Source organism: Lycorma delicatula, chromosome 3 (genome assembly GCF_047948215.1).
Source record: "Lycorma delicatula isolate Av1 chromosome 3, ASM4794821v1, whole genome shotgun sequence".
NCBI classification, from domain to species: domain Eukaryota; kingdom Metazoa; phylum Arthropoda; class Insecta; order Hemiptera; family Fulgoridae; genus Lycorma; species Lycorma delicatula.
In genome coordinates this window covers 182350525-182363084 of record NC_134457.1, presented here as the reverse complement: position 1 = coordinate 182363084, position 12560 = coordinate 182350525, and the positions used below count along the sequence as shown (strand labels likewise).

At 26.3% G+C, this 12560-nt stretch overlaps 1 protein-coding gene across 2 annotated transcripts in view; it reads right to left on the bottom strand.

Annotated features, from left to right (window-relative positions):
- Positions 1–441: 441 nt before the first annotated feature.
- The window catches only part of LOC142322267 (zwei Ig domain protein zig-8-like), a 694854-nt gene continuing 682735 nt past the window's right edge, over positions 442–12560 (bottom strand). The window contains exons 5-6 of one of the 2 annotated variants that reach the window (XM_075361166.1): positions 6243–6411; positions 442–1045 (exon numbers count right to left, since the gene is read on the bottom strand). In XM_075361166.1, the coding sequence (XP_075217281.1) occupies positions 945–1045; positions 6243–6411 (270 nt within the window). In that variant the 3' untranslated portion in view covers positions 442–944. The remainder of the gene's footprint in view (positions 1046–6242; positions 6412–12560) is intronic. The other variant, XM_075361167.1, reaches the window with a different exon arrangement.

The window sequence follows — 12560 nt, the reverse complement described above, 5'->3', positions numbered from 1 at the left end:
CAGTATCTCTGCTATTATTTAAAGAAAAAAATACTGAAAATGACACAACCTTTAAAAAATTTATTATTTTCATCCAGTACCAATAAATTTAGATCCTACAGTTATTTTACATTAACTAAAATTTCAGTTATTATTTATACTGAAATAAAATCATGTCTTAAAAATCAAAAAATTTAGTTTTGAGTATGTTTAGTTACTATTACCAGGAAGTGGCGCTTTATTTAAATTACTTTTAAAGTATTACTTTTAAGGTAGTAATTAATCAATTACTACTCAAAAAAATAATGCTTCTTCATTTGTTTATTAATTTAAGATATTTACGATATTTGTTTAATTTAAGATATTATAATGTTCATTTTATCGTAAAATTTAATTAAAAAATAAAACTATATAATTTTATTGAAATTAAAATTCAATTTCAGTAACGATTGTGTCAGCTTCATTATTTTTAAAATATTATGCACGTATCAATTAATCATTTTTTTAATTATTGTTATTATTATTATTATACATCGATGGAAAAATATCGCATACATTTAATTGGAAATTATATTTATGAATTAATGTCACTATATTTATTCAGTAGTAAAGTTAACAAGATAATAACATTCACACTTATTAAATACAAACACTTTTATACCCATTCGTAATTACACAAAAATTTTTTAAGTCACTTCTGAAATACAACCGTCACAGTTTTTTTTTTGTTTTCCCTTAAATTCAGTGATTATTTGTAATTTTTCTTTCCTTAAAATATTCAAAACAGTGATGAACAGAACGATTGCAATATTCGATAGGTGTTGGTACTGAATAGTTACAATTGTTCAACGTTGCACGATCATATTATGGGATTTTTTTTTAACTATATACAATTTAAAAAAAAACTTCTTTTTTTTTTAATTATTAATATTATTATTCTTTCCATTACGCGCGATGTGATGGGTTCATGAGCCCAGTAACGTCACTGTAGCGCTTATAAGAAATACACTCAGTGGGTACTCAAGCCGAAGTTGACCTCCATGCTGCATCGCAGCTGGGTGTTCTCCTGAAACAAATGAGCTCACTATTTATTACCCATAAAATTAGTTTAGTACTTAATTACGCATTGAGATCCCATTATTTAAATAAGTAAGTGGTAATAAAGAAAAAACTAATATTCTATAGTTAATTAACTTCACAGATACTTTTTCTTGCTTAATGTTTAGTCTGTTAAAAAGATTAGCTTTACTCTGTAAAAGATTAAAAAAAGATTTAAAATTTTCCTCTTATCTACAAGATACTTTCAGCGCTGTTTAATCTTAAAGTTTTAGGTTATTTCTTTCGGAGTAGAATCATAAATTTTGTCTTTTGACAGTTTACTTATCCGATGACTAACAAATATCCTTTTCTTATCTGCACGTCATTCATGTGACAAACTGTCTGTAGAGTTTGTAAAATAAAACTAGGTCTACCTGTCTTCTTAACATAAAGAAAGTTTTATGTTAATTTCAATTTTTAAATTAAAAGCAATAATTGTGGCATGAATATAAATAAGCAAATCCATTTTTACTTTATTTTATTACTGGCACTTCTTGATTCTTCCAGCTTCTTGCATCAATTCAATGTCCGAGATAAATGTCAATTTTTAATATGTACATAGAAATGGTAAAACTTTCTTTACTTATACTGCAGTTACACTAGTCGCGTAGCATAAAATTTATTACATCAAATTTTTATTAATTTAAAACCAGAACATATAAATTACAACAAAAAGGGTCCAAAAATTAATTTAACTTAAGAGCAATTAATAACTAATACTGAGGTACATTATGTCTTATACAAATAAAATAATTTATTTGTAAATAGCTCTACAAATTAACAGTAAAATTAAATACGAAAATAAATAGCGAAAATAGTACAGATGTTTTATGTTTAAAATGAACAAACTAGCATACAATTATATTCAATTTAATATACTTTGTGTAATGTACTTTGAAAAGAATCTTTATTTAATTTAGAAGTGCGTTAAAGTAACATAACTGCTATTATAAAAAATAAATTTATTATTTTTTTTTTAAATTTATGTTTATTTCTAAACTTAAAACTCAATTCCATACGCACTTCATAGAAATTACAGAGTTTATCACGTTTAGAAAATATGGCGATTCATCTGCTTAATACAACATTTTTTTTTTTTATGTTTGCTTTAAAACCAAAGATTTCAGTTTTGGAAATTAAATTTGGTAATAAGTTGCCATTTGTATTTCCCATGAGGATATTATATTATTAAAATACTCCTCATATTAAAAAAAATATAATATAAATGAATTAACATAAAATAATTTCATTTATTTTTTTTTCTGCATTCTTTATTACAACTCAGTTTGAATAAATAGCTTAGTTCACCAGTATTATTATAATAATAATTATAATTTTACCTGTCCTTTAAATATAGGACTTTATTTGAATACATAAAACTTATTTTCAACTTTAAATAAGTATACGTCTTCAGTATCGCATGCATGTTTGTTCAATGATGTTAAATTAAAATGTTTGTGTGCGAACCGGGTTTTTGTAGCTCAGATTTATTTGCGGAAACTTGTCAGTGACAAAATTGATGACCAAACATTACTGAACAAATAAATTTTGTGTTGTTTTTCTTTAATAACAGATCTCGTTCTGATCTACAGTACTCAAGAAAAGTTTATGCAAAAAGTTGTCTGCTTAGTTGTGACTTACAGAGTACATCCTTTTAACACAATAACTAAAAGATTGGATTTGTTATTTTTACGCGACGAAGTAATTCAGATTCTTTTATATCTACCCACACACCTCGATGAAGGGCGTAAGTAAATTTTAACCACTAATTTTCTTTTTCATTTTTAAATTTTATTTCTACATTAATTTGAGTAAGTCTACATGTAATACGTACATTTATTCTGTTTTAAGTAATAGAAAAACATTTTTTGAGTATTTTTTATTATATAATTTCGGAGTAGCAATGTAAAATTTACATTTGATTGTCCTAATTAAAGACTTAAAAATTACCCATCTACACAGGAAGATAATTTTGTTGATTTTTAAAATTATTTTGCTCATAAATAGCTTTATAGATTGATATTACTAATAAAATCCCATAGTGATTCTATTTTATTTGTAATATACATTTTTTTAATTAGGCATGAATTTTTAAAAAAATTTTGAAATTGTTCATAAAATCCCTTTAGGAAAACAATAATTAACTTTAATTTATTCCTCATGAATGAAATGCCTTAAAAAATGTCTAATAATATTTCCTATTAAATTGTTCATAGATACACAATTTTTATTTTATTTGACAGTTATATATAATATTACAGTGCATTAATAAAATAAAAACATAGCAGACAATGTTTTTAAATAAAACAATGCAAACAATGATAATTGTCAATATTTTGCAGTTCTGAAGTTGTTAATAATTTTTTTTTTCACCGGTGAATTTAAAAAATAGAAAAAATAAAAATTATTTACACAATAATAATAGTATGTTATATCCAAAACATAACAAAAAAAGAGCTGCTAAAACTTTCATTGCAAATATAATAAAAAAAATCAACGTTAATACAATATTAATCAACAATCCTTATGGTTTTTGGCTTAATTTTTTTTTTTTTTTTACTGTAAAACTTCTACCAGTTGTAACAATTCTGCTTTCTAGTCATTCAAGATGATCAATAATTACAATAATTATTTTAAAAACTAAATTCGATTTTAGAAAAGAACCAAAATAACATATCTGTTGCACATAAAAACGGACAGAGCCTCAACGTATAAAATTAAAGGTTATATAAAAATGAAAATTGATTACTTAGTTTATATATTTTTGGAGGATAATATATTTTTTATCTTGTCGGAACAAATTAATTGGTTTACGTTTCTTCTGAGAACTGGAAAAGTTATAGTAACGGCTAATAAATTATTTGCTTACTCCAATGAAACTAGGAAAATCCTTCTTATTAATTTTATCATAATTCCCATTACTATACTTCTAAAATATCCTGTTGTTGTCAATTATTAATTAAAATAATTATGTGTTAAAAAATGGTGAAATTTTTATACCGTTTAATGTTTCTCTGCTATATCAAGATATTTCGAACAGAAAAATAAGGAAAGACTTTTTGATTATCCATCTTTTGATTCATGTAACATTAAAAAAGAAAATATAACGCGCATAAGTTTATAAATTCAACAAAGAACTCTTTAATTTAACGATGATTTTCTAAAAATAAATTAATGAATCAGAACATTTTGTCCTGATTACTAGCTAATTATTTAGTTGGTAACTTAGGAATGGAAATTGGAAAAATTTGAGTATTCCTTTCGAGTTTGCTTCAGATAAGTGGATGTTTTTTGGTACTTTTTATAAAAATATTAAACTGAAAATATTGTTAAAAGATTAAACAAAATTTATGTATAAACTGAAAGTAAATATAATTTTGGGATTTAAAATTATTTAGTCAAAGTACTAAAATAAGTTTCGATAATTATGTAAATGTAGTACACACTGATAGATACATAATAGTTGTTGGAATTCCTAATTCTAATCAATATAAATGGCAGCTTTTAGTGCAATTATTCACTGTGAAAAGTGAGTACCACTTAGTCTTAGAGGGGCATCCCGAAGATATTAATCTTATTAAAGAACTAGCTGACTTCAACGCTTTTGTTAAGAGAAACCATTAACTGCAAAGTTTATCTTATCCAACCCAACTACACAAGAGTCATGTAAACTAATATTTGTTGTAAACTAATTCTAAGAGATTTCAAAGTCTTTTAAGGGAACTTTAAGATTTGGATTTGGATTGCCTAAAACGAATCGTTATTTTTTTTTTTAAATTATTTTGATATGTTAAACATTTTGTAGTGTCTCGCAAGTACTGTTTATTTAGTAATCATTATTTCTTCATTTTTTCCATTATTAATTATTAAGTTTTTATTGATCACTTGTAACCTAGCGGAACCCAAACTTTTCCTAGTCGCGGCGCCCTTTTTCAATTAAAATTTTTCCATGGCGCTCTACCCTAAGTAAAACTATGACTACTCGTATGTAAGAGATAAAAATAAATAAAATTCGTGTATCTTCATAATTTTTTTACTTTATTAACATTAAATTAATAATTATAAATTTCTTAGTTCAATTAATTATGAAGCTTTTACAATATTTCGCGGCGCCCCTGTGAAGAGGCCGCGGCTCCCCGGGGTGCCGCGGCGCACAGTTTAGGAATCCACTGGTTTTACCCGTAAAAATTACCATCCAGTTTTAGATTTTTAACTAGTTTGTACACTCTTTTTTCAGCGCTTCCTTGTTTATCTAGTTCATCTCCATGATAGTTTCGTTAAACTTTCTTTATTTAATAATAAACTTCAAGGCTTAAATTCTTTTTCTTTATGAATTTAATCCCTTTTTTTATATATTAATGTTCATTACAAATGCCTTATATTATCTATCGATCTTTATCACGTTTACTGCCTATATCATTTATTTTTCACTAAACAATCTAACTTTCATTGTTCTTTATTTTCTTAAAATAATATTAGTAATGGTTGATTGTTTTGCAGGATTTTCCTAGGTTCATTTAAAAAGAAAGTGTCATTGGCAAATCTTATAAATTTGTTTCTTATTTGGATGCTGTTTTCGACCTTTCTTTATACAGTTTTTTAATTCTGTACATCAAGGTCGGTGTGTATTACTGAAGCAGCACTAAATAAATGCGTTTTATTTTTACCATTATTATTTTTTATTAATTAATAAAATTATTTTCCCTATATTTACGTAATTCTATTCAAATATAAAATTAAGAATATTAGGAATTAATAGTTAAAGAATATTTGAATTATTTTAAAGTTGTAGTATTACATTATTTAGTTTTTCATGTGGAGGTATATAAAAAACTGAGTTGTTTTTTGTGCGTAGAGTTGTTTTAATATTTACTCCGACTATGAATCTCTGCTACGCCAATAAATGTCAGTCAATTTAACTACTCACTGAATGTCACTCACTTTAAAAATGATAAACAATGATATTCCAGAAGTCTTATATAAATATAGATTTATTACAAGAAAAGAATAATAACATAGCATTATTGTACGTATCTATGGCTTTTACCTCCTGTTAGTTAAAAATGGTAATTAATGTAAACAGAAAGATTTAGGATATCCAATAAATTTTCAATACTAAATATAATTTTAATTATATTTGGATAATGAAATTAAATTATAATTACCATTAAGTACATGGACGACGACAGTCTTAGTATTTGCGTTGGACGGGTTGCAAGTATACTTTCCAGAATCAGCTGCTTGAGCCTTCTGAATTAGCAAGTAACTGGTCGTCATATCGCCCTTCTCTGTGATGACACTTACTCCTCCTCGTGGCGAATCGTAGTTTATTTCCTGCAACAGATATTATTCATTATATATGCAAATTATTTAAAGATTACAAAAAAAAATTGTAATTTTTTATTTTTAGATTGAAGGGTAAACTGATAGTGTTTGTTATGTATGTGTCAATTAATTTTCATGTTATTTCTTCAAATAGAAGTACCATTTCTATAACTATTTTACAATAAACCAAATAAACATATTGGAATGAAGATGAATGTGCGCTATAACATACTACAGAATTTTAAAATAATAAACTTACCATTAAGGTTCTTTAAAAAAAAAGTGCAGTCAGAGCTTAAGGATCCTTTGTTTTTATTTAGAAAATATCTTTATAAAACCATTATAAAGCATAATTATTTTAAAAGTAGTATAGGGTTTTAAAAATCCGCTCTTGTTTTTAGTACTTAAACTCTTTTTAGAATTCAAAACTAAGTACTGGTAAAAATAGATTTTTACTATAAAGTTTATTTTTAACGAGTTCTTTATTTACTTATTTTCAAAGTTTTTGTAGAGAATTGTTTTTATCTATAATTGTGTGTTTTCTTAGTTATTTTATCATGTTTATTTTGTTCTCTAGTGAATTTTTAATCCTCCAGCATAAATATCCGTAGTATTTATTTTAAATGATATTTTATACCTCTATTATTCAGAACATTATCTGGAACGAAAAACGTGTTTAATTTTTATACTGAAATATTTCATGGGAATTATATTCTTTCTTGTTTTTATAACTGAAGTGTTATCTTCTTTTTTCATATAAAATTTGTATGTACTATTTTATAATGTAGACAATATTCCCTATTATGTTTTATCCCCTTATTTTTACTCATTCTCTCACTCTTTCTCTTTTTCTCTCTCGAATTTCTTTTCCTCGTGTCTAGGAATATTTCCTTTTATTTGTTGGTTTTATTCTAACAGGACGTATTCTTAACGTAATATATCTAAAAAACTGAATCTAGATGACCAAGAATGAAGTGTTTCTCGTTTTTTCCTTATCAAGATGTCTTTGTATTCGATTTCAAATGAGAAACGAAAAAGTATTCTACGAATTCTACTTAATTTTATTTCTGAACATAAAATTGTTAATACATCATCAAGTGTTTTAATTAATTTTTATTTTATTTAAAATATGAATAAACTTGTTTCCTCTTAATGTACAATAAAAAAAAAAAAAAAATATCATTAAAGCCAAAATTAAGATAATCCTATACTAGGATAAACAATAAAAACTGTACATATACTTCTGCTGTTCGATTTTGGTCACTCAATTTTTGACAGACACTCGGCGGCAGGCTACGGACAGTTTGCTTTAAGGTATTCGTTAGAGGTTAGCAATAGTAGCACGTGAGGATTTCATTCCGTAAATGGGTTCCTACTCTAACCAACCGGGTTGGTAGAACGGAACGCGTCTTCGAAAATCGGCTGATTTCGAAGTCGAGAGTTCCAACGTTCAAATCCTAGTAAAGGCAGTTATTTTTATACGGATTTGAATACTAGATCGTAGATACTCGTGTTCTTTGGTGGTTGGGTTTCAATTAACCCCACATCTCAGAAATGGTCGACTTGTGACTGAACAAGACTACAAATTCAGTCATACATATCATCCTCATTCATCCTCTGAAGTAATACCTGACGGTGATTTCCGGAGGCTGAACAGGAAAAACACTGGGTTCGTGCTGTCAACATCAGTACGTATTCAGTCAGCAAAAGAAGTGAGATGCGAATTACGGTGTAATTGTGTTTATATTATGTATCTTATAACATAAATATAATATATTTATATCAAACTGTAAATATACTCCCTAAAAACTAATGCAACTGGAGAAGTTCTTTTCAATAATTTTGACTACGACTGTACCGTCTGGGTAACTGACTGAGTTTTTCTTCTTGGTGAAAACGAGTGAGTTACAATGCTATGTCTAATTATCAATAATGAACGGCCAAAGCATAATTGATCAATAAAGAAATCGTGAACGAATTTAAAAATTAAAAAATTAACTAACCAAATTTTAGGATTAAATTATCAACAATTTGAACAAAGAGAACACATTACTCTCCTAAATATCATTTCGTATTAAAAGTGATTTTTGTAGTATTTCTCATGTAAAACGTTCAGAGTTACAGAGTCAATTTTAAATAATATTTAATTTGTATAAATAACTTGTGCATAATTTTTAATTCTTATAAATAACTAAATTTTCAATTGGCGCTCGTATTCTTTATTTAATTTTAGTAGGAATTATGTATATGATGTTTAAATGGCTTTGGAGAGAGTTGTGTGTTTTTAAGTTGTATAGAGACTGTGTTAAAGAATATTATGTTTCTCTTGTTTGTGAATTATTTGAATTTTCAATTGTAATGTTTGATTTTCAATTCACTCATTCTTACTGTTAATTTTATCCATTATTCTGTAATATCTGTCATTGTTATGTGAGTTCATCATCCGTAAAATCCAATTTAATTTATAATGAATAATTGTAAAATGTTAAATTTCTAAATAAAGCAAATTTACATTTATTGAAACTTCAGTATAATCATACCTAATTTGGAAAACATAATAGTCATTTCTGACTAAACCGGTACATTTATACTTATCTTGTAATATTGCTTTCAGTATATGCTTGTTGTAGGGTTTATTATTATTATTATTATTAGTTTTTTTAAGGGAATTTTCAACATATGATTTACAACAAATATCTACAGAATAAAAATCATTTAAGCCTACAGACAAATCAAGGATGGATAATCGTATATTTTTTTCAATTTTGTTATACAGTCATAATTAAAAATATTTTATTATTTATTTTTTTAACAATTTTACAAAAGATTTTTCAGTATCTTATACAGTCTCAAAATGCTAGTCTGCTTCCAATCGAGACAAGCCACGTAAAATTTCCTTTATAATTTATTAAAACTCGAGTGTAATATTTGAAAAATAACGATTATAGGATTACTGTTTTAATGGTAATGGTATGCGCGCGCGCGCGCGCGCGTGTGTGTGTGTGTGTGTGTTCATACTTATATGGGAACATAGTCAATGTTATATCTTTTTCACATTTAAAAAGAAGCCTAATTCTTGAAGAAGCAGTGATATAGGGTACCGCACCTTAGTCAGTGGAAAAGATAATGGCTGTTTTTGCTAATGTATATCCACGTAATTCTAAAATATGGTAATAATTTTAATGATGAAATAAATTAACCGGTTTTTTACCCCGTAAATACAATATCAGAACTGTACATCTATACAATTGGTTTACAGAGTTATCTGTTGCAATACTAAAGAGCTATTGAAATACTCAGTACTTGACAGAATGGGGGATTATCTATTACAAAAATTGGAAAACTATGTATTAAATGAGGTTCAAAGATTATATCGGATTTTTGGAAAACCTATACTTCTATAACACGTTTACACGGGTAGCATTTTTCAGATGAAACTATCAGTCATTCCGAACATTTCAATAATCCTATAACGAGAGCTCAAATGAACACAATAAAACGTTGTGGGTAAAACTAAAAGAACGAATATCGAAAAATTAGTACGCGTATAGAAATGCTTGACTTGGGTTTATATACCAATTTATAAAAAGAGGGAGAAGAACAAAAGGGCGAACTTGTTTGTGAACTTGAACTTGAGAGGTGAACTGGTTTGACGTTGTACGTTTTTGCCCATGTTAGTAACGGTAAGTACTCATATTTTTAATTATTTTAATTACCACTATATAAAACAAAATAGTCATCAATGTAACATTTTAATAAACGTATCCGCCTTCTGTATAATATCAATTTACTAATAATTATCAATTTTCCATAATTTATATTAAACATTCTACGTAAAAAACTGGCCAAATCATGAAATGTACTATTGTACATACCCTACGTATTTACAGTTTAAAGATGAAAGGTTACAATGTTTTGTTTTATAATGTATACCAAGTACGCAAGGAAAGTGGTATGCAAGAAAGAATTGGGTAATTAATAAACCAATTGTGGGTGTATACCTTTACCCATTGTGTAACGTAATTGTTTGTTATTAGCTTTAAAACAGAATTAAACTACGTTAGAACTTTTGTATGAAAAGTATTAATGGGAATCTAAAGTATTCAGCTGTTAGTAAGTGAATAAGCTAACATCTGGCGCGTGCAAAAAAAATAGCTATATAAAACATAATAAATTTTAGCGAGAAGGTGTATGAAGTTATTTTCTTAAAAATTTAATATGAAAAACATTACTTTTAAAAGATATATCCATGAAAAGACTGCCTAAGTTTTTGGAAACATTATATATGCGGTTTATCAAGGAAAAAATCATTAGTTTAATTTAAATTACTATTTCTTTAAGTAACCGATATTTTTTTTTTTAAACAATTTAAGTCAAGAGAAGTTATATATTTTTTTTTAACTAAAAATTTGTGTCGCTAGAATTTTTTTTATTTAATGAGATGATTATTTAGTCTGAATGGAAGTTTTTAGCGTATGAAAATGTCATGCCTGATAAGAATTCGGGACCTCCGTGTGTAACCCGGAGGTCCTGGGTTCATATACACCACTCGCGCCAAAGGAAAAAATTGTAATGACAATGATATATTGTCGTTAAATAAAATAAAAATTATTTGTTAATAACTGACAATAATATATACAAATTGAGGATAAAATTTAACAAAGAATACGAAAAAATCAAATCTGAATTCTGACGATTAATCTACAGTAATTAGTGAAAATATTTGCTATTTTTTTATTAACCCAAAGTTTTCCATTTGTGTACGACTCTTGAAATTTTTTTCCAATCGAAAAGGTAATAAAAATTTAATTTATTAATGCAGAAAAAATTAATTTTTTTTAAATTCACTACAAGATGATCAAGCTCAAGGCTTGTGCGTGAGGATTTTATGGCATGTGAAAATACCAATCCTGACTGGGATTCAAACACAAAACCTTCAAAATGAAAGATGAAGATGCAGCCACTTCGTTTTAAAGGTGATAGAATGTTTAATAAAATATATTTATGTAAGATTTTTTTTAATTTTAGTATAATCGAAAACGAACTCCGTAATAAGTTTTAAAAATTATTTAAGTTTAATTTTACTTAAATATTTTAAAATGTCATTAATATGTTACATCTAAAATTGTAATTTTAGTTGTTTAGAGTTGTGTTGAGGGGGTTGTTCATTGATCATTAATTATAATTATGTTATCAGCCTAATACTCATTTTAATGTAAAATAATAAATATAAAAATAATCGATTTCGTTATTTAGATTTAATTTTGTCATATTGACAAGATTATCCATACGATATGTTTATTAAATAATAGTAAATCTTAATTGAAGCCGACATTTTAAATAAACGCTTTAATGGGATTTCATGTTTTATCTATATGTGGAAATAATATTAGAGTAGCTTACGTACCTAACTTGTGTTCATCGTAGTACAAAGGATTTCGTACCAGGTCATAAATATATCCACTCCTAAAATGTCACTCTAAAGGTATACCATGTCACAAAAAAAATTGTTAGTTTGAATTCAGTATATTTACACACACGTGCGCGCGTGCACGCACGTGTATATATACGGAAATATATTTATAATGCGTTCTGAAAATTTATGAATGATTTTTTTTTTTTAATTAGGCTATACGAAATAAAATACCTTTTTTATTAAATTCAGTGGTTGTAATCTGATATTTTGGTACTTATTTATTGCATAAAATTAAATATTGTTAGTGTTAAGTTTTACCTGGCTTTTTAGTGGGTGAAATATTTTTCAAATTCATGGGAAAAGTAAAAGAGAATGAAACCTTTTTATTATTATTTTATTATCTATTAACATTTTTCTGTAATGATAAATGTTTAAAATTAGATTATATCTTAAGAGAAGTTTTTATTTAAAACTTTTACGTCATTAGACAAATATAATACGCTTTTCATAAACACTTTTTCATCAAGTGGTTTAAAAAAATATATAAAATTGAAATAGATTTAATACTTTTTTTTTGCTTATTCTCGAGTGAAAATATCCATTCTTATTTTTATAGCGTAAAAGAAAATTTGTTCATACTTCATGTTGAAAATTTCAACTTTATTAGATTTTAAATTTAAATAATAAGCTTATATATGAATAAAACTTACATAAAACTTTTCTCATTGTCTGCGTACTTATG